Below are 20075 nucleotides of genomic sequence, written 5' to 3' on the forward strand. Positions count from 1 at the left end.
GAGTCGCAACCATCAATCAAGCTCACGGTAGCGTCAGGCATCAATCGATATCCCAAGGAGGGAAGGTTATCGAATTGGAGTCTGCACAACACACCGCATCCAGGGTCCTGACGTGGTACAACTATCCAGAGTAGTCGATAAAGTCCGGGCCACCTCTGACAGAGTTTCATCTAATGTCCTAGCGCCGTCAGATCTGGGGAAGTGGAAGGATGCGAAGCTAGTTGCCAGTGGTGGAGGGGCTTGGGGTTTGGGGGCAGATCAAGCTTGGGCCACGGCGAGGGTGGACGATGGTTAGAATGTCAACTCAGGGACGAGCGGACGATGTTTTGAGGAAGTCTTGTCCGATCGGCGAGCTGGATGACAGGTAAAATCGCCATTGTTGAGTCCCCGCTTAGGCTTGCTGGTCTTAGTCATTGCTTTTGCTGCGGAGAAATTGGTGGAAGGAATGGCGTCGGCGATCACTAGTCAAGATGGCTGGCGCTGATGGACGTGTGACTGCTGCAGTGACCCGCCCACTGACAATCAAAAGGTCCAACGCCGGAATTGCTTCTGTGTAAACGCCCAGGTTTTGCCCCGAGCTAGATTGGCCATTGCCATTTTGCAGGAAATAAAAAGGACGGACTGGCTACGACGTTACAATGGGGGCTCTATGGGTCCAGTCCATCCTGCAGATGCTGTGGCCTGCAGGCTTAAAGCCTAGCAGCCCAATTACTGGGTTTAGGAAGACAGGTGCAGTCGTGCAATTTCATTGACAATAGCATTCATTTCCGATCAGGTTTTTGAAGTATTACTGGCGAGTCTAGAACCGCCCAATATTTCGTCAGGTTCCAGGGTCACTCCTGAAAACCCACCATTCAGCTCCCCGGTTTCTGCGTGGCCGGGACGCCCTGTCATATCGCGGGAACCTCGCAAGACTTGAGTCGTGTCTATTATACTACAAGGCTCATATGTCAAGATCTGTATCGATCTATGGGGTAGTTCATAGGTTGGTGAGATAGTCCTCAATCTCCTCCTTACTCAGCTTCCTGAAACGGGGTCCGCGCGATCCTTCAACACCCTCATAACCAAGCAGATGATCGGCAGGAGGACCAACAATGCCTGTTATCGTCAGCATGATAGCAATAGAATTTGCCAGATGTGAAACTCACCAATTTCTATCGTATCACCGTTCATCTCTCCCTCAATAGTCTCCTTCAAAGTCAGGAGAGCAATGTGAATGGCATCTTCCAGCTCGAGACCCTCGGTGTAACGTTTCTCAAGGAATGTCTTTGCGCTCGTCGCATGTCTTCCAATGGCCGTGGCCTTCCACGGATAGTAACTGCCACTGGGGTCGACCTGGTACAGACTGGGCCCGCCCTTTAAGATACCACCCGTCTTGCCGGTTGCTTTCTTAGGCTCGTCCTCACCATCACCCTGCTGAGCCTCTCCTGATTCAGGCTCAACGCCCTCGTCCCAGCCAGCAATCAACAAGCTGACACCGTACGGTCGGACACCACCAGACTGGGTCGCTTCTTGAACAACACGGGCAACGTCCTGCACTAATATCCGGGTAGGGGGGTATTCGTTATAGATGCGCTTGTAGCCAGTGTGAGAAACCTTGCGGGCCCGGTCCACGAGCACACGGTAATCTGGGCCCATTCCAGCGTAGACCATGCCGATGTCGGGTGTAATCAGGGAGATCTTGGAGAGGGAAGGGGGGTCAATGAGAGGCGAGTTGGCTTTCTTTTCGGTTGCCAGAACAATTCCGTTGGTAGCTGTTGAGTAGCGGTGGTCATCAGTAGCTATTCGAAGCTAGGCCGGGTGGATCAGAGCTATGTCATACCTTTGATGCCCAGAGCAGTTACACCCTGGTTGACAGCGTTCAAGGCATATTCTAGAACTAGTCAGCACACTTGTTTAAACAGCTAACAGTAGGTAGAAGTAATTAATTACCAATCTGAACCAGCTTTCCGCTGAGCAATGTTAGCAAGGACCATAGCTATCGAGCAGTGAGCTTCTCTTACCTGGGGGAGAACGTGGTCAGAGAAAAGGAGTAGCGATCAGCCATGAGTGCGTTTTTCCACAATTACAAGCTCCGGTGGGTATGAGAGTGTGCAAATGTGATGGATGAAAGGTGAACGGAGATGGGATGAGGTCGTGGGGGATCAAGAATGGAGCTACCCTCAAGGACAGCAGGCGGCAGGATGTTGACGCAGCAGCAGCAGCACCGCCGGCTGGTTCGGCGCCAAGCCGCGCCTCGGGCGGTGACGGTAGGCGAGCGGCTAGTGCGGTTACGGCACGACTTCTTCTCCACATCGCCTTTTTAAGCTGGCCTCTTTTTCCCTCACCCACTTTTCCATCTTTTTTCTCCTCGTCCTCGCGCATCCCTCGACACAGACGCCTCCCAATTGCTGCTAGAGGTTCTCAGATCGCTGGTAGGTCTGAGAATCATATTATGCCATTAGCTCTGAGACTGTTCAGGCAAAGGCAGAATGGACCTGCGCAATGAGCCGCTCTGGCAGTGGCCTTCGAGCTCTGCCTCCGTCTCAGCTTCGGACCCTGACTTTGATGTAAGGCAGAGTCCAGAAGATGTTGCTGGACCTGATGAACCCTCGCAATCTTCAGGCGAGACTTCCGAAAAGCATTACCCTCCCCGTACATGTCGCATCTGTCTGGAGACCGTCTACCCTACCTTCCCTCCTCCATCCGAACACCTGCCTGGGTTTCTTCAGTCCAAGCAACGCGTGACATACCAGTCCTCAGACCCGGAGTCGGGTCGGTTGCTTCGCCCTTGCAAATGCAAAGGATCCTCGCGTTATGTGCATGAGGGATGTCTACAACTCTGGCGACATGCGGACCCAGGCTATGGCAAGAGGAATTACTGGCACTGTCCGACTTGTGGCTTCCACTATCGCTTAGAGCGCCTCCGGTGGGCACACTGGATCAGTAGCCCATTGACGCAGCTTGGACTTACTTTAATTATTCTAATGTTGACTGTATTTTTACTTGGTTTTATTGCTGACCCGATCATTAATCTATACGTGGACCCTATGGACCCCATTATCCGCTCGGACTACTGGGATGCGCGCCCTGTGTCGAGTATCTTACCTGACAATGAAGAGGCTTCCTGGACTGAGCACTTCATCAAGGGGATAGCCTCTTTGGGCTTTCTGTCTTTCATCAAGGCAGTGTTTGCGCTTTCTTCATGGCATGGATTGACACTGCGCGGCACAGGGATGTTTGGTGGCGGAAGGAATTCTGGCCGCAACCGGGTCGCGTGGTTGGTCATCGTCATCGGTGTTGGTAGTTTCCTTTGGGTATGTTTACATGATGATTACTCTTTTTCTAGCAACTTCTGACCGCGAATACTAGGCCGTCTACAAAGGTGTAAGAACATGGAGCTGCAGGGCTTTAGAAAAAGCCGGAGAGCGAGTCATGGATGTTCCGTTGCCCGACGACGAGGATGAAGATGATAAAGCCTCTGCTGAAAAGTCCGAGGAAAGTAAGAAGGAAGACTGACCCTGGTCCGACGTATGTCATCTACAGTCATAAACCTTCGTATCCAAATTTGTTTTTGTTCTTTTAAGTGCTCTATTCGCTGGCGATATCCACGCACTACTTTGAGTTGTCACACTCCTTATCAATGAGGTGCCAATCAGTCACTGTGCGAAGAACGAGGCAGACCCTCGCTAACCTCACAGATCATGTCTGTTTAAGTAGTGTGGCTGGCGAGGACGTTTTGTTCTTTCCTTTTCACCTGCTTAGTTTCCGCAGTCATGACTGGAGGGAGGGTCAAACTGCATCTCGATTAAACTAGACGCTCGATTCTTTCAGTAAGCGTCATGGATTGAGATGCGGTACACCCATGATATGTAGTTTCATATACCCTGAATGTTATCACCTTTTGCCTTTATATAATGTCATTCTTAAGTGCTGTTAGTTTCTCGAGTTAAGCCATGCCGATGGGCAAAATGAATTGAGACTTGCTCAGTTACAGAGGTCGCACCAACCCTGCTTCTGTGTCCCAATTACTCTACAAGAAACCAATGCGTAGTATATCCAATTAAGTCTATCCGCGTATCTTTTCAGGGGTATCTGCCCACCGCAGGTCAATTCCAATTCGAAGACCAATAATCGAAAAAATGATTAATCGGCGATAGCAATCTCATTCATGCAATTTTATCTCTAAATGAAAACTTTCTTGTTCCTTTGCCCATGCCTTTATTCCCAAGCACCATTCTCATATAGATAGTAGTGCTTGAGCCGAACCACGGGAAGGGCCGTTCCGCCAGTGGTTGATCCACTATACAACGCCCAACTATTGATTCATGAGACATGCATTTATTTTGCGGCCTTTCAACTTAGTAATGCAATTGGCGACGATTCTGGGTGGTATCTCAGGACGACACTGAGTCGCTCTCATTCCAATTGAGAAATCCCGTATAGAAATGGGTTTTCCAAAAATATGGCGTTGAGTCCTAGTCTTCTTCATGTGAATAAAAGCCACAACCATTGGGTAAGCTCATAGCCCTACTTCTGCCAGAGGATGGAAATATTCCGTATAGATATGAACCACATGTATAGCGGATTGGTTCAATATCATGCCGCGATTGCAACTTCCCAGGTCAACTATCTCGAACGGTCAAAGATAGCCGTTATAGTAGATTGTCACATCAAGATAATTTCCGTCCCTGTGCCCACAACCGCTGTTCCTGTGATCACAGCCGCACTCGTAAGTAGTTCAAGGCGTTGGCAGCAGTATACACAGTGAATCTCCTTGCTTAGTCGTCGCCGAGATCCCATCATCAGGCCCGCTTGGATAAGTGTTCTCATGAAGATGATCTCCCAGTGTTCTTCTCTCGTCGTCACTCTCATCCCATATCATCATATTCAGTCTTTCTCAAGATACTCAAGGCGTTGTGATACTGTGTGTGATCTTTCTTCTGCAAGAGCAGTTGTGCATGGTTCTTTCTCACGCAAACTGTTGCTTCAAGATCTCTGGTGTTCATGAACACATCTGAGCAGTTGTGATATCCTGTTGCGGCGTTCTCTTCCCAGCTCCCAGTGTACTTTTTCACAATTCTAGGACACGCGACCACCTGTCTATCATGGCATCTGCACTCACAAACAGTGGCGCTCTCTCCACCAAGTCGAGCATAGAGTCTTGTATCCGTGAGCTCTACCGCCACCACATCGCATATCTTGAGGGGTATCCCGAGCAGGCACATGATGAAGACGAAATGGTCTCTCCTATCGAAACCAACAACGAGATTGCTGCCATGGAGGCAACCATGGCAAACGTACCTGATAATAGAAGCGAGAGCATTGGGGAGCCCGGGCCCTCAGTGAATGAGGAACCCATAGAGCCCACTCCGACCTTCATTACTCAAAACAACCCCAATTCTAGTCTCCCACTTCCTCTACCCGTTAACACGGAGCGCTTCCCCGAATACTACAGGTCGTGTGAAAACCGTGACGCCCGCCAGAACAGGCAGATTGAAGAATCATACAGAATAGCTATCTCCAAGGTTTGCGACGAAGTTATTAGCTTCCGACAGATTGACTCTCTGGCAACTGCGCCTCTTTCCTTCACCATGGCGGGTGAAGAGGAAATTACCAACGCGAGCACAATGACCAATGTATCCGAGACTCCTAAGATCGAAAGCCCCCCTACCCTGGCCTCACAGTTGAACACCGGCGTCTCGAACAACCAACACGCAGGAGTTGGCTCTGACTCGATTCCACTTGTTGCCGAGGAGCGCAAGAAGAGCACCCTCGAGCAAATGCGGACCATGACCAGCTCCGAACACATGAGCCTAACTACCAAAACACGCTTCATTGATATGAGCAACACTGTTCTTCGACTTGAGCTCCTCCTCTTTCGCAGACACGCTACTCCTGTGGATCCAGTCCTCGGACTGACCAAAGACGAAATCGAAGAGGTCATGCACCACTTGGAGGAACTCAAAAAATGCATCAGCATTGTGGATCACATCTTGCAGCAGGAGCTCACCTGGGCGCGCCGCGTTGAGTATTCGGTCAAGCAGATCGCAGAAGATACGCAGTACAATGTGGTGACTCGGTTCAGAAATATGACCGAACTGATCCTTAAGTATGTCCTCTCCCTATCCCATTCTCTCACCCAACACCACAAAGCAAAGCAAAGCAGAAGCAAACTCAACTAACGCCTACCCCTCTATAGTCATCTCAACAAGCCCCGCCCATCTGAACGTGACCTTCTCACCGTCTTCCTGGACTTCTTCGACGCGTACATCTACACCGACTTCATGAACGACTACCAGCGTCAGCTCCCCGTGAAGGAGAACTGGAACCCCGTGCGCGTGGAAATGACCCGCGCCTTGATCGCAGTCTGGGATCTGATCAACCGGGCCATAGAGAGCTATGATGCCATTATCAGAGTCACGGTGGACATCAAGGAGCGGTACACGGAGCCTCACTACAGAGAGATGCAGGAGACTCCTCAGGCCTGGAGGAGCGCCATGCTCGCGCACCATATCGAGGGTGAACGTGAGCGGCAGCGCCAGGCTGCTCAGCGGGCAGAGGCCAGGAAGGTGGCGTATGAGCAGGCGAAGGAGGAGAAACGCCGCGAGGAGGAGAAGAAGAAGGAGGAGGAAGAAGCGAAGACAGTGGCGGGGGTTAAAGATTACGTTCCTTTCACTGCGGAGATGGATCCTACGGTTAAGGTCCGGGACTTTGCGTATGAGGCGCTGGCTAAGGCTGCGCAGCCTGCTGTGTCTGGCTCTAAGGATGATGAGGATTCGGATGATGGTTGGGTGTTTTGAAGGTGACTTTCAGGTTTGGATGAATCTCATTTGACACTGGTTAGGTCATGAGATGGGTTGATTGAGGATTGGTGTGAGGAAGGGTTGATGCATTCTACGGCTCTGATACATATGCAAGAAGCAATGATTTCAAGATACCAATGAGAGAAGAGCGAAAGCAAAGTGACGGATGAAAAGCGAAAACACAAAAAAAGAACAAAAGCAAGGAACCATCAACACAAAAAAAAGTGAACAAAAATTGGGAGGTGGACTGACAGAAAGAAGAGCACATTTACATACTTACATATCCGATGTAGTAGAAGCTAGATAGATCTGAGATGTATTCTAGCGAAACCATCATCATAGCTCGTCAGCCGAATACCATAGTAACTCCAATCCAAAAAAAAAAAAAAAAAAAAAAGCCCCACAAAAGTAAACAGTAAATATCATCTCATTTCGTACATACTAAACTCACAACTAATTCTTAATCTTCGCATCACAATCCCTAAACGCTCCCAACTTAAACAACCTCGCCGCATTATCCCTCCCAATCTTAACCTTATCCACAAGATTCAACTCCGCCCCATCAAACCAAACACACGCATCCTCAAACGTCTCAAACGGATAATCAATGGAGAACAGAATCCGATCGACCCCGACCTCCGCCATACAAAAGTTCAACGTGGTGGTGGAAAAGTGCCCTGACGTAGTGATCCAGATATTCTGAGCAAAATACTCCCGAATCGTCTTCTTACACGTCTCCGCCAATCCCAACAACTTCTTGCGATCCTCGAACCAATGGTTAATACGCCACATGTCAAAAGGTACATGTTCACCCAGATGACCCATAATGAGCTGTAGGTTAGGGTGCCGATCAAACACCCCGTTCGTCACCATCCCCAACACATGCAGACTGACGCCCTGCGCGAAGCTGAGCGGCGGACCCACGAGCCATTTCCGATCTGCCCAGAGCTTCTCGTAGATGGTGCCGGTGGGGTTGCGCGGGTGCAGGTAGAGAGGCACGTCAAGTTCCGTGCATGTTTGCCAGAAGATGTCCCAGGAGGCGTTGTCGTAGAAGATCATGTCGTCGCCGTCGGGGCCGGCGCGTTGGGTGTCGTTGACGAGGGCGCCTTTGAAGCCGTAGGTTTGCACGCAGCGGCGGAGTTCAGAGGCGGCTTCTTGGGGGTTGTGCATGGAGAGGGTCCTTCAGTTGGAGAATTAGAGTTAGTGAGGTAAGGTAGTATGTGGGGAAATGGGGGAGTTTACGCAAATGCGCCAAAGCGATCGGGTTTATCCCGGATCTGCTCTGCGATGTAGTCGTTGATTTCCACGGCTAGGGCTTGGGCTTCGACGGGATCCCAGATGTCTTGGACACCCGGGGCTGTGTAGGAGAGGATCTGGTACCCGACACCGTATTTGTCGGCATGTTCGATGCGCAGCTTGTTGATGTCGGTGATCTCCTTGACGTGGGTTTCGGGGTCGGTGGAGAAGAGACTGGCCCACCAGCGCGTCTTTTCTTCGAAGCGGGGAAGCGCGAAGGCTTCTTCGAGGGCAATTTTGCCGAGCATGTTGGGTGTAGTGATGTGTGAGTAGAAAGGAAATCAAGATAGACTAAGGTAATGTACAAATTGCTGCAGAAGAAGTGAGGAGTAAGGGCTACTTTATAAACTGGGTGATGCCATCATAGAGAGTAGCAGAGGCGGGTCGGAAGCGGGTATGTTCCCCCTCTCGACCCTTTGCCGACCCATGGACTCTCCGGTCAAATAACATTAAAGTCTGTTGGAGTATGGACTATGGAGAGTGGGGATGGATAGATAGTACCTGGATTTATCTATCCGTCTGCTGTTCCGATATTAAGTAGGAGTGTCTGCATCCGACTAATGCGGATGAGCTATGGATTGACAGTGGAGCGGCCTACAGTCGGCTAGAGTGTCGATGTCGTCACTGTAGAGACTTGCAGATGTGCATTATCACCAGCCTATAGAACCCATGTCCCCTTGCCTTTTACAGCATGTCCTTTGACTAGTAATTGTCGGTATAGCTGGGATAATAGTCCAGATGTAGTCGGTTTAGGAAATCTGGTGGCATTGCGGAATGCGGGGTAAGACTGTGACGTCCAAGTTTCCTGGCACTCAACAGATGCAGCTGTAAGGAGATCCGAACGGATAAGCGGCATCAGAACCATCGGATGATCCAACACTATCTATCCTGGAATGAGGATAGTAGCATCAGTGGTCTGGCTTCATCCGACGGGCCTGGCGCGATCCGACGGTGGAGTAAGAGCGACCCCGCACGCCAAGTCAACGTCTAAGCGACGGCGATCCGGGGATTTGAAGATGCGAATTGAGTCTCGGTAATCTTTTCCATCCTTGCTTTGTCTGTCATTTTGATTCCCCAGAACATCCACAAGATTTAGATCTGAAATTGTAAATCGCCCCGGTGTTGACGGATGCAGTCCAGATGAAAAAAAAGGAAAACTATATTTGGCATCTGGGGTTGCATGGCCATGCGGTTGTCAAAACCGCAATCCAACATGGAGGGTGGCCTCATTGCAGCAAACGAGGCTTGTACAACCTCACTCTTGCCCACTGATTGCTCAAAATGCCACTCCTGATGACAGGGAACCACGTTTGTGATCACGACCAAAGGCTGTCTCTAAGCCTCAAGGACCAGCCAACCCCAGAGACTGGATGAGTCTCATTCCCTCCTTTGTCTTGCATGTGTCCACGGTGAATGAATCGTGTCTGTCCCTGTCGCTCGTTAGTCAGACTCCTTCAGCCTTCTCTCTTTTCTCTCCTGTACACTCTCACCGACGCGTCCAGCCTCAGCAATCAATCTGATTCAGTGGCTTGTCGATGTCATTGCCCCGGGATGTTGGCTGAAACGGTGAGTCGACAAATGTTCCAGTTGTGCAAGTGGTGATGCATCCCAAGTCTCCACTCTTCTGCACGCATTTTCTTCCGTATCCCTGCATCACATCCTACGCGTTGGACAGTTCTTTGTATCATCTAGTTTATCGCTGGTAGACCTGCTTGGCTCGTCTGTTCACATCCGCTCTTCCCACACTACACTTCTTTGTCGTTGCTTGCATCCTTTGTTGATGCACCTCGGAGTGGCGCCAACGGTCCAGCCAGGTTTGGGATCCATCCTTGTGCAATGGGCCATTCATGTTGATGTCTCCGGTCTCGGTCACTAACTTGTTTCTCCATGTCTCCCTATTCAAATAACTCTTCGCATTATCGACACCTGCTAATTCTTGCCGATCTTCACGCAGTCTCTCGTTTCTACACCCCCTACAGTATCAGCTGCCATCATCGCGACCAGATCCCAATATCTGGAAATGTTTGGAAAAGAGGAATGTCCGGTCATCGGGGAGCCTATCTTCGAAAATAAGGCCTCCAATGATGAATATGCGTCTGACCACAGGGAAAACATTCGTCTCCAGCGTTCCTTCGGAACAGCCGCAGAGCGAGCGCGCCGGAACATGAACGCGAAGCTTGCCAATCCCCTGGCCGGATACACCCAGGAGGAGCTACGCCAGCAGGGCATCAACTTCGCCATCACTCACCAGATGGGTGACGAAGAGGATGTGCGTGCCTTTGCAATGGGTGCCATGTTGGCGCAGGTCCCTGAAAGATATGCAGAGGTGCCCGGCCTGACGCCCCAGGAGTTGGCAGTTCTAGAGAATGAATACGCTCATCGCTGGTCCCAGCCATGGACAATGTACCTGGTCATTTGCTTGTGTTCCCTGTCGGCTGCGGTTCAGGGAATGGGTAAGTTCAAGCCTTTTCTTCAACACGCCTGATGTGGCACGACTCAGGCTAAGACGATCATGCACCTGCAGATGAAACTGTCGTCAATGGCGCCCAGATCTTCTACAAGCATCAGTTCGGTATTGATCGTGGCAGCGAATCGAGGTCAAACTGGCTGCTTGGTCTCGTAAACTGCGCACCCTACATGTGCTGTGCTCTGATCGGCTGCTGGTTAACCGTCCCATTCAATGCTTGGTTCGGCCGACGAGGCACCATCTTCATTACCTGCTGTTTTTCGGCCATCACCTGTCTCTGGCAGGGGTTCGTCAACACCTGGTGGCACATGTTCATTGCGCGCTTTGCCCTGGGCTTTGGCATTGGACCCAAGTCAGCCACCGTCCCGATCTACGCCGCAGAAACAGCCCCTCCGGTCATTCGTGGTGCCTTGGTCATGCAATGGCAGATGTGGACCGCGTTTGGCATCATGTTTGGCTACGTTGCCGACCTGGCCTTCTTTGAGATACAGGACCCTGCAGGGATTGTCGGTCTCAACTGGCGCTTGATGATGGCCTCGGCCTTGTTTCCAGCCCTTCTCGTCTGCTGCTTTGTGTTCACGTGTCCCGAGTCGCCTCGTTGGTACATGTCGCGCAACCGCTATGACAAGGCCTATGAGTCCATGTGCAGTTTACGTTTCAACAAGGTCCAGGCTGCGCGTGACTTGTACTACATGCACACTTTGCTGCAGGCAGAGACAGGCATGAAACTCGGGCAGAACAAACTCATCGAACTTATCGCCGTTCCCCGAAACCGGCGTGCGTTGATTGCGTCGGAGCTCGTCATGTTCATGCAACAGGTATGTCAGCCACTGCTGCAATTTCTAACTAAGCCGCTGCTAACTGATTGCATTAGTTCTGCGGTATGATACCTAGTTTCCCTTGTATGTAAATATTAACTCTGCTGCAGGTGTCAATGTCATTGCCTACTATTCATCTGAGATCTTCCTCGGGACTACGGGAAACTCTTTGACGCAGTTGTCTGTATCAAATCAGCGGAAAGCACTGGCAGCCTCTTTTGGATGGGGTATGATCAACTGGCTTTTCGCTATACCGGCTGTATACACAATCGATACGTTTGGCCGTCGCAACCTTCTCCTCACCACATTTCCTCTAATGGCACTGTCTATGTTCTTCACCGGCTTTAGCTTCTGGATACCGGAAGATACACACTCTTCAGCCCGCCTTGGATGCATTGCGTTAGGCACGTATCTATTCGCGATAGTATATTCTGTCGGGGAGGGTCCAGTACCATTCACCTATTCCGCCGAAGCCTACCCACTTTACGTCCGTTCCCACGGCATGGCCTTGGCGACGGCGACAACATGGCTGTTCAATTGTCTGCTCGCCATCACCTGGCCCTCCCTGCGTGCGGCATTTACCCCGCAGGGGGCTTTCAGCTGGTACGCGGGGTGGTGCATCGTCGGATGGTGGCTAATCCTGATGTTCATGCCTGAAACCAAGGGGAAGACGCTGGAGGAATTAGACCAAGTGTTTTCGGTTCCAACGCGCTTTCATGCTGCATACGGACTTCGCCAGATTCCTTACTTTTTCCGAAGGTACATTCTACGCCAGAAAATCCGTCCGGAGATCCTGTATGAGCGAGACGACGAGGTTCCCATGACCGAGGCCGGATACAACACTGCCTGACGATCTCGCTGATCTTTTGGGGAATTCGTGTCGTGATCAATGGTCATATGTATGAAGGTCTACAAAATGGAGGATATGATATGATGATGTTGCTTAGCTTGTAGCAGAGTTGCCGAGCAGTTGCTTTGTCAAATAACTTTTAATTAGACGGTCGAAAATCTCTACAATTCCGCCATGATTCTAGTCTGCGGTGCTTTCTACCAACCCCGCACTAACCCAGCGTGACAAGAAAACAAGCAATAATATCTTTCTCCCGCCACCACTACCCTCACCAAAACCCCTCATTCATTTCTCAGCTCATCCCCGGTATCGAAAAAAATATCCCCACCACGGAAATCCCCTCTTCGGGGCGTAGCAAGTGGCAAAGTTGTCCATGTCCGTGTCTTCTCGCAGCAGATAATAGACTGAAGAACAAGATCTCGAAGCAGCTTGGGCATATGGTACTTAGTATGTATATATTTTCATGCCCCCTTTGCTGGCATGAGTGTACATACTTAATTACTTAGTGACTAAAGGAACACGGACTGAGGTCTTGTAAGCATCATGCATGACTGAATGGATTCGGTATATGTATTTATAAGGGTGAGTGTTTATAGTAAGTAGATAGAAACCTGATAATATACAATGGAGTATGGACTTCTCTACGTCGTTCTCAAGGGCGTAGTTAGTAAGTCTTTGGTAGTTGCTACTAGTAGTAGGTGTGGTTCCAGCTTGCTGGTGGGGAGTCCATCATCATCATATACAGTCAGTCAGCTCGACTACGGAGGAATGATCGGGATTTGAATCGGAATTTGTTTCCTGTTTTGTATGTTTTTGTGATTGGTCTAGTTGCGTGTATATAATATGAGCTATTCTAGTACTGTTGAGATGATTCCATTATGTGAACAAAATACTATTAGTTAAAAATAAAAATTACAGGTAATATACTAAGCCAGGCTGAACTTGTACCCACCTATCTACCTAGTTCTCTTACCAGTCAAAATTGCCAATTTATTCTGATGTAGCTGTACACTAGCTAGTAGTTAGGAGCGGAGATTGGTGGTATATCCTCGGGAATACGAGACGGTGCTTCACGTCACAGACTATCGAGTAGCGGCAAGTGTCTGCCAAGAAGAACAACTGCGTAGTGTCAGTTACCGCTAGAGTAGCTGAGTCGGGCGTCGATACTTAGTGGGATATCCGAAGGGCTAGAACCGACAACACCCCGAGCTAGTTAGTTGATTTTGAACAAATGATGATGTGGGCTAGCGCGGTGGTGGCTATTCACCGATCACGGTAGCATCACGAGTTATACCTGCTAAGTCAATCGAGACTTAACTTCTACTCCAGGATGAAACTGCGTTGGACCCTTTACTAATGCAAACTGTGTAGTTACTGCAACTGCATACTTGGCAACGATAGTATCACATTCATGCAGGCGGCCTAACGTTCAACCCACATCCAACCCTGACGTGGCAAACACTATACACAAAACAACATGCAATCAATGAATCAATCAACAGCTCTTCTCTTCACCCTCTTCCCCTCCTTAGCAGCCCGAATAACATCCTTAATTCCCTGTGCCGTATACTCATCATAAGCAGCCCTCAACCCCCAGACCGCCGAACCCACCAACGCAACCAAACCCAAAAACACATGCGTAACAACCCACTGCACGCCAAACAACCCTCTACAAAACACAGGCCAATTATCCAACCCATGGCAAATCACCCACAGCTGCAGCGTCAACCACCACTCACTTCTCGGCGGTGTCTTCCCATCACTCGTCTCATCCAGAATGACACTATTCAAGTTACGGAAAAACGCAATCTTGAACGAATCCGCCGGCGCCGTCCACTCATCCACAATCAAATCCCCCTCCTCTTGCTCAGGAGCCCGACCCCATTCATGGACCGTGAATAATGGAATCGGCACGTTGCCGTCCGATGGCCGATAGACTTTGTATTCCCCGTTTAGGGTGAACCAGGCGGCGCCTTGCACGACGCGGAAGTATTCGACGCGCTTCTCGTGCCAATGTGGGCCTGAGGTCCAGGTGCTGCCTGGAGGTAGAGTGATGCGGACTTTGCAGGAAGCGGAGGTGTATTTGGGGAATTCGTAAACGACGTCGCCGGGGCGGGTGAAGGTGAATTTGTTGATGGTGTTGGTTCTTCTGCTTGGCGGGTTTGACATGGTTTTTTTATGGCGCAAGGTGCAGGTTTTTATTGATTGCGGAGATTAAGCTATAGCCAGTTGTGGGTATTTGGGTGAGTTGGCTGAAGGATTTTTGCTGCATGGCGTGCAGTAAGTTAGAGGATGTAGGTATGGTTATATGGATTAAAGTATGTACACTTACTGGATTCGGTGGTGGTGGTGGGATAGATCATAAATGTCGGGCTCGTTCAGGTTGAACGTGCAGGTAAATAGACTTTTAGTTTAAGTCCCACGGTGCGGAATTGGTCCTCTGACCGTAACTAGTGATTTCTAATACTCAGGTTGTAAGGCTAATTGGAGCTGAATGGTGTTTAAACTCGGTATGCAAGGAGGAGGGGTTACATCGTAGGGTATCCAATCATCGGGTTTCCGTTTGCGCTCGATCTGTCGCGCCAACGACAACGTGCATTTCAGCTGAGCACATCACCTCTGCATGATTAACACGATTAGTGTGCAATTGCGTTGCATTGTTGCCCGAGGTTAGATTAATATCAGCTAAGGATGTGGTGTCGTTGGATATTGCGGTCCTTCGGGATTTGAGCATTACTGTCTACTAGTACTAGTATACTGACTACGGAGTACTAGTACTAGTATGTACTAATGTCTACCCATGACTTGCATCCAAGAGTTGGTATTGTTACGGTATCTACTATGTTCTTCTCTCTCATGTCCTTGTCTGATGCCTGGATGGTTGGAATTGAGTTCAGCTCCTCACCTACGTCAATGCAGAATCGTCGTCACAGCTGCATACAACCGACGAACGTGCCGCTCCAACGTGCTACTCTTTACCTATTATGTATGGCTCGTGCAATACTCGGAGCAAGATGTAAGTACGGCTGAGAGGTGGCCCACATGGTTGCTCTTCATGATGATCTCGTGGCCCTACTACCTGCCTGATCACGGTAAAGTGTCGAAAATGAGACAAGTACTACAGCTATTGCCAGTATAGACTTTGCGCGAATCTTCTCATGGTTTATATCGCGTAATCCCTGGGCGTGCCTCAGCTATATAAGCTGGCTCCTCTTCTCCTCCGTGGATATACCAAAAGACATCATCTAAGTCTCCAGAACAATGAATATGTCTACAATGGCTGCAGACGGAAAGATTGTCATCGTTGGTGGTGGGCCAGTGGGCTCCCTGGCGGCCCTCTATGCCAGCCATTACCATGACAATGTAGAAGTATACGAACTGCGTGGGGGTATGTTCTCACAAGAAACTCCCATACTCATACGTCTAGCTAACAAGTCATCCTCTAGACGAGCGGCTGAACCCATCAGGCGCCTCTCCCCTGCTTCAGAAATCCATCAACTTCACTCTCTCCGAACGGGGCATCAGAGCCCTCGAAAAGTCCGGTCGAACTGACCTCCTCCGCGCCATCATGCGGACTGCCATCCCCATGCACGGCAGAATGGTCCACGGAAGAAGCGTCTCAGGCAAGCTCCAACAGACCTTCCACCAGTACGACGTACACGGAAACTCCCTATACTCTCTAGACCGCAAAGCCCTCAACATCGCCCTCCGTCAAGAGCTCGACGCCACCCCCAACGTGAAGATGTTCTTCCACCACAAGCTCATCCGAGCAGACATGAAAACCCGCAAGGTGTGGTTCGAGCAACGAGAAGAACCCTCACCATCCACTACTACAACACCACCCCCACCCAAAGAAGTCCCCTTCGACTTCCTCATCGGCGCCGACGGCGCCCACTCCACCACCAGACAACAAATAATGCGCCACACCCCGCTCGACTACCAACAACAATATGCCGACACAGTATGGTGCGAACTACGCATCCCACCCACCGAAAAGACCAACTCCTTCCGCTTGCCCCCCAACTACCTCCACATCTGGCCCGGAGGGCAATACATGTTCTGCGCCTTCCCCTGCCCGGACCAATCCTTCAACTGCATTCTCTTCGCGCCAGCATCCTGTCTCGACTCTCTCAAATCCTCCCCTCCAAGCACCCTCTTCGACTTCTTCGACAACCACTTCCCAGGCGTCTGCCCGGACCTAATCTCCCAATCCTCCCTCTCCCAGCAATTCTACCAAAGCCCGCACCTCCCCCTTATCGGCATAAAATGCAGCCCGCACCATCACGGCTCCGCAGCCGTGATCATCGGCGACGCCGCGCACGCCATGTTCCCGTTCTACGGCCAGGGACTGAACGCAGGGATGGAGGACGTTCGGATCCTCTTCGATTTACTCGATGAGCACCGCGTGTTCAGTCACGGCAAGTTGTCGAGTAATAAGGATCATGCCCGCGCCGCGGCGTTGACGGAGTACTCGGATCAGCGTGTTCGTGATGCTCATGCTATTCATGACCTCTCCAGGAGGAATTATCTGGAGTTGCGGGGTGGGGTGAATTCGCCGGTTTATAAGGCGAGGAAGTATGTCGAGGAGGCGTTGCAGCGGTATGTGCCCGTTTTGGGGTGGAAGACGCTGTATTCGAGGGTGAGCTTTAGTGATCAGAGGTATTCGGAGGTTGTGGTCAAGAATCAGTTGCAGGGGTGGGTGTTGTTGCTGATGTCTGGGTTGGGGGTTCTCTTGCATGTATTGGTGTTTGGGGTTATTGGGGGTGCGGTTTGGGGGTTGAGGGGGTGAGTTGCAGGTAGTCTTTCCGGTTGGAATGAGGTGATATTCCTGGATGGACTGGGATATCAGAATGGGATGGTGATGGGAAAGTGTAAATATAAGTATGATGTATACGAGTGACGAGACGAGGTGGTGTTTCTATAGTTTGAGTGGAAAATATATACCATGAGTTTACTGTTTATACTTGAAGCTGTCTTCTAAGTGATTTAGGCCGGGCACGGTGTTTTACTACTGAAGTACTGTATAAGGGGTTTTAGTTGACTGCTCAATATCTGAGAACAAACCATTCGATAAGTAGGGCTAGTGGTATGTACCTTGGTTCAAATGCCTCTAGGCAATGACGGTACCAATTGCCCCTAACTTCAATATAGTATTGCCAGGGCAGATACGGAGTATTCTATCGCCGTGGAGTATCCGTAGGCTTATCATGTAGGGTATGCTATGCAAATATCGATAGCGTTAGGATGTATTCTATAATTGTATGAGGACATATTTTTATTTATTGACTACATTGTGGAATCATTTCACGAGTAAAAATCCATTCTTTGATAAATCTATCTTGAATAAGGGCAAGGGAATACAAGTCATCACATCGTCAGACAGCAGTTGGAACGATCGTGGATCCGCATGTTTTGTAAACTCGGAACAGGTCTGTGTGAAATCTTGCTTCATCATTGAAGGATGACTTGTATGTGTGGAACGCTGTAAACAACAAAGCAATAAACAAAGAGCAGGAAAATGTATTGGTGACAATTGTGCAGATCTGCAAAGCAATTAACGGAATGCATTAATCCCGTAGCTTTGAAGCTGCTGTCCATTAGACAGTCACCATATTAGGTAGACATCTGAATTTGATTCAGAGTCTGTCGAAATAGATGTCGAAGTGAGTGAAGATGGAATGAGAAAAAACAAAGGGCGGCTTTATATGAAGAAAATCTCCCCCGGTTCGCTAACAGGCCAATCATCGGCAGCACAGAGATTAATCCATCTCCAGATGTTTGTTCTGTTTGCGGCATTTGCGCTGTTTGGCGGCATTTCGCATCAAAAAAATGTAGAGGGCAATTTTCTGACGCAGGCTACAGCGTCGACGTTTTTTTTGTGTTGGCATTCGCTTTTTTTGTTGTCCGGGGGATTTTCTCTTGCCTTGGACATTTTCTGGAAGGCAATCATTGGCTTTCTGTGAATCTTCTTTTGTCCTGTTCACGGTATGAATCACCTCTTTTGACTGCCATGATCGTCTGTCCGATTAGGAAATAAGTAAATTCTGTGTCAATCCATACTAATGAACCTTGAATCCATAGACTATACCCTTCACCCCTCACTTCACATTCTACCGTCACAATGGTCGACGCTCCCGAGAGCCCGAGGCCCCAGGAACAAAGTGTGTAGGCGATCGCATTGGGCTGCTCGCTTCGGGCTGAATCCAATTTTTCACGACCATATCCTAAATCGCTAATGCGTGCCTAGCTCCCCAAAAGAATGTCTTCCAGAATGGGGTTAGAACCACAGGCCGGGCCTTCCACTCCCCCAACTGGCGTGTGAAGCGCGATGAGAGCCCTAGTGGCCAGAGCGCCGCTGCCGGGTCCCCCGGTCCCAAGACCAGCACCTCGAGAATTGCATTCAGCAGACCCAGCCCGCATGTGCCCCAGGCCATCTCGGAGGGCCGCCGTCTCTACGTGGGCAACATGCCCTACACGGCCAAGTCGGAGGATGTGCAGGCTCTCTTCGATGCGGCTGAGTTCCGAATGTATGGATTCTTTAAACAGAAGACACCCGTGGGAGTTTCAAACTGAGTGCTTAATAGCGAGCGTATCGATATCGCCATCGATCCTTTCACCGGCCGCAACCCCTCATACTGTTTCGTCGATCTGGAAACCAAGGAGCTGGCTGAGCGCGCCATGACAGAGTTGGACGGTCGGGACATGCTTGGTCGTCCCGTCAAGATCAAGCCTGGTGTCGTGAAGACCCAGAGTGAGCGGGCTCAGCAGCAGCAACAGCAACAGCCGCGCTCGGATGCCTCCCCTCGTGAGACTCGTTCTTCTCCCTTCAGCATGGACCGGTGGCGCCGCGGCGACGAGGCTCAGCCCCCGCGCACTCCGTCGAAGACCACTACCACCACCACCGCCAGTACCCCCTCCAACAGCGATCCCAGTCGTCGCCTCTATGTTGGCGGCCTCCCAAGGTTGACGGACCAGGAGGCGATCACCAGCAACATGACCAACTTCTTCAAGGATTACAAAGTGTATGGATTGGTCCCTGCGTGTATTGATTGTCCGGGATGCTAATTGGCTGTATAGTGAGAATGTCAGCAAGCTGTTCGCTCCTCACCCCGCGAAGAGATTCGAGCCCGGTGACCACTACTACCTGTTCGTCGACTTCAGCAGCGTCGAGGAGGCTGAGAATGCCATGAACGCGCTGAACCGCGCAGAGGGTCCCTGGGGCGCCGTCCTCCGGGTCCAGAGAGCCCGTGGAGAGAACAACTCGCAAGAGCGGAGACCCAAGTGGTCGTCCAGCCGGGACGAAGCCACCCCGGTTGCTGAGGAGGTTGCGGCCGCCGCATAGTCTCACTAGCGCGACACATCGGAGCAATCATCCATCATGGGAACCAGACTTGATCCCCAACACTAAAAATAGATGCCTGACGTTGTTACGATATGAATAAGGGGCTTCCACCCCAAAAAAAGAAGTTACGAACTACGCTCATCCGCCTCCGCCTCCGTTGATAAGCCGCGGACCGGGAGCCAATGGCACGCCATGGGTCTGCGGAAAGGGGCAATGCTTAGCAGGGTCACTTGCTGAAGAACCCGCGCTGAAGCATCTATCGATGGCCTCGACGTTTGTATCCGTAGGGCTACGCATCTACCGTACGGATATGAGACGGGGACGGAGACTAAAAAAAAGGGGGACACGCTTAAAAATATCGGCCCGATGGCCGGCAAAAGCATTGCATAGCAGGACGCCTGGAATTTTACCTATCTATAATATCCACAAATGCATATAATCACTCATGAATATCCATCGTCTCTTGTACGTTTTCCATTTTCGGGTATATCTCGCAGTCAATAGATAGTAGGTAGTA

The 20075-nt window shown here is 50.3% G+C and overlaps 9 protein-coding genes across 9 annotated transcripts; 6 read left to right on the forward strand and 3 right to left on the reverse strand.

Moving 5' to 3' along the window:
- Window positions 1–767: 767 nt before the first annotated feature.
- pre8 (proteasome core particle subunit alpha 2) lies at window positions 768–2156 on the reverse strand. The gene is made up of 5 exons (XM_025685410.1): window positions 2004–2156; window positions 1933–1952; window positions 1823–1873; window positions 1149–1754; window positions 768–1098 (listed from the first exon to the last, which is right to left on the reverse strand). The coding sequence occupies exons 1-5, from the start codon at window positions 2045–2047 to the stop codon at window positions 980–982; spliced, it is 840 nt and encodes a 279-aa protein (XP_025540692.1). The 5' UTR covers window positions 2048–2156; the 3' UTR covers window positions 768–979.
- Window positions 2157–2342: 186 nt separating this feature from the next.
- Window positions 2343–3910, forward strand: BO79DRAFT_193068 (RING finger domain protein). The gene is made up of 2 exons (XM_025680948.1): window positions 2343–3296; window positions 3352–3910. Exons 1-2 carry the CDS (start codon window positions 2472–2474, stop codon window positions 3496–3498), a joined length of 972 nt encoding a protein of 323 aa, XP_025540693.1. The 5' UTR covers window positions 2343–2471; the 3' UTR covers window positions 3499–3910.
- A 1177-nt stretch (window positions 3911–5087) lies between these two features.
- BO79DRAFT_227448 (uncharacterized protein) lies at window positions 5088–6782 on the forward strand (the record flags this gene model as incomplete). Its single annotated transcript, XM_025683877.1, has 2 exons — window positions 5088–6091; window positions 6182–6782. 2 exons carry the CDS (start codon window positions 5088–5090, stop codon window positions 6780–6782), a joined length of 1605 nt encoding a protein of 534 aa, XP_025540694.1.
- Window positions 6783–7211: 429 nt separating this feature from the next.
- Window positions 7212–8373, reverse strand: BO79DRAFT_193072 (amidohydrolase family protein). Its single transcript, XM_025680949.1, has 2 exons — window positions 8028–8373; window positions 7212–7965 (listed from the first exon to the last, which is right to left on the reverse strand). Exons 1-2 carry the CDS (start codon window positions 8327–8329, stop codon window positions 7239–7241), a joined length of 1029 nt encoding a protein of 342 aa, XP_025540695.1. The 5' UTR covers window positions 8330–8373; the 3' UTR covers window positions 7212–7238.
- A 768-nt stretch (window positions 8374–9141) lies between these two features.
- On the forward strand, window positions 9142–12442 carry BO79DRAFT_8832 (MFS sugar transporter). Its single transcript, XM_025689808.1, has 5 exons — window positions 9142–9647; window positions 10036–10534; window positions 10606–11366; window positions 11423–11429; window positions 11477–12442. Exons 1-5 carry the CDS (start codon window positions 9495–9497, stop codon window positions 12214–12216), a joined length of 2160 nt encoding a protein of 719 aa, XP_025540696.1. The 5' UTR covers window positions 9142–9494; the 3' UTR covers window positions 12217–12442.
- Window positions 12443–13707: 1265 nt separating this feature from the next.
- BO79DRAFT_263542 (cupin domain-containing protein) lies at window positions 13708–14385 on the reverse strand (the record flags this gene model as incomplete). Its single annotated transcript, XM_025686692.1, has 1 exon — window positions 13708–14385. The coding sequence occupies one exon, from the start codon at window positions 14383–14385 to the stop codon at window positions 13708–13710; it is 678 nt and encodes a 225-aa protein (XP_025540697.1).
- Window positions 14386–15492: 1107 nt separating this feature from the next.
- BO79DRAFT_263545 (FAD-dependent oxidoreductase) lies at window positions 15493–17005 on the forward strand (the record flags this gene model as incomplete). The annotated part of the gene is made up of 2 exons (XM_025686693.1): window positions 15493–15604; window positions 15663–17005. The coding sequence occupies 2 exons, from the start codon at window positions 15493–15495 to the stop codon at window positions 17003–17005; spliced, it is 1455 nt and encodes a 484-aa protein (XP_025540698.1).
- Window positions 17006–17782: 777 nt separating this feature from the next.
- On the forward strand, window positions 17783–18309 carry BO79DRAFT_8861 (uncharacterized protein). Its single transcript, XM_025689810.1, has one exon. The coding sequence runs from the start codon at window positions 17895–17897 to the stop codon at window positions 18177–18179; it is 285 nt and encodes a 94-aa protein (XP_025540699.1). The 5' UTR covers window positions 17783–17894; the 3' UTR covers window positions 18180–18309.
- On the forward strand, window positions 18128–19621 carry BO79DRAFT_8850 (RNA-binding protein). Its single transcript, XM_025689809.1, has 5 exons — window positions 18128–18201; window positions 18298–18377; window positions 18464–18743; window positions 18801–19238; window positions 19294–19621. Exons 2-5 carry the CDS (start codon window positions 18338–18340, stop codon window positions 19556–19558), a joined length of 1023 nt encoding a protein of 340 aa, XP_025540700.1. The 5' UTR covers window positions 18128–18201; window positions 18298–18337; the 3' UTR covers window positions 19559–19621.
- The last annotated feature ends 454 nt before the right edge of the window (window positions 19622–20075 follow it).

The sequence above is a fragment of the Aspergillus costaricaensis genome (assembly GCF_003184835.1).
Source record: "Aspergillus costaricaensis CBS 115574 unplaced genomic scaffold BO79scaffold_12, whole genome shotgun sequence".
In the NCBI taxonomy this organism is placed as follows: Eukaryota; Fungi; Ascomycota; class Eurotiomycetes; order Eurotiales; family Aspergillaceae; genus Aspergillus; species Aspergillus costaricensis.

What these genes read in the sequence shown, in the direction of transcription:
- BO79DRAFT_8832 (XM_025689808.1), top strand. Translation starts at nt 9,495, where the DNA reads ATGAATCGTGTCTGTCCCTGTCGCTCGTTAGTCAGACTCCTTCAGCCT. An exon ending in CCGGGATGTTGGCTGAAACG is followed by an intron (nt 9,648 to 10,035) that starts GTGAGTCGACAA and finishes ATCTTCACGCAG; the next exon opens with TCTCTCGTTTCTACACCCCC. An exon ending in GGCTGCGGTTCAGGGAATGG is followed by an intron (nt 10,535 to 10,605) that starts GTAAGTTCAAGC and finishes ATGCACCTGCAG; the next exon opens with ATGAAACTGTCGTCAATGGC.
- pre8 (XM_025685410.1), bottom strand. Translation starts at nt 2,047, where the DNA reads ATGGCTGATCGCTACTCCTTTTCTCTGACCACGTTCTCCCCCAG. An exon ending in CTGACCACGTTCTCCCCCAG is followed by an intron (nt 1,953 to 2,003) that starts GTAAGAGAAGCT and finishes AACATTGCTCAG; the next exon opens with CGGAAAGCTGGTTCAGATTG. An exon ending in CGGAAAGCTGGTTCAGATTG is followed by an intron (nt 1,874 to 1,932) that starts GTAATTAATTAC and finishes GACTAGTTCTAG; the next exon opens with AATATGCCTTGAACGCTGTC.
- BO79DRAFT_193068 (XM_025680948.1), top strand. Translation starts at nt 2,472, where the DNA reads ATGGACCTGCGCAATGAGCCGCTCTGGCAGTGGCCTTCGAGCTCTGCC. An exon ending in GTGTTGGTAGTTTCCTTTGG is followed by an intron (nt 3,297 to 3,351) that starts GTATGTTTACAT and finishes CGCGAATACTAG; the next exon opens with GCCGTCTACAAAGGTGTAAG.
- BO79DRAFT_8850 (XM_025689809.1), top strand. Translation starts at nt 18,338, where the DNA reads ATGGTCGACGCTCCCGAGAGCCCGAGGCCCCAGGAACAAA. An exon ending in GATGCGGCTGAGTTCCGAAT is followed by an intron (nt 18,744 to 18,800) that starts GTATGGATTCTT and finishes AGTGCTTAATAG; the next exon opens with CGAGCGTATCGATATCGCCA. An exon ending in TTCTTCAAGGATTACAAAGT is followed by an intron (nt 19,239 to 19,293) that starts GTATGGATTGGT and finishes TTGGCTGTATAG; the next exon opens with TGAGAATGTCAGCAAGCTGT.
- BO79DRAFT_8861 (XM_025689810.1), top strand. Translation starts at nt 17,895, where the DNA reads ATGAGAAAAAACAAAGGGCGGCTTTATATGAAGAAAATCTCCCCCGGT.
- BO79DRAFT_193072 (XM_025680949.1), bottom strand. Translation starts at nt 8,329, where the DNA reads ATGCTCGGCAAAATTGCCCTCGAAGAAGCCTTCGCGCTTCCCCGCTTC. An exon ending in GATCGCTTTGGCGCATTTGC is followed by an intron (nt 7,966 to 8,027) that starts GTAAACTCCCCC and finishes CTCCAACTGAAG; the next exon opens with GACCCTCTCCATGCACAACC.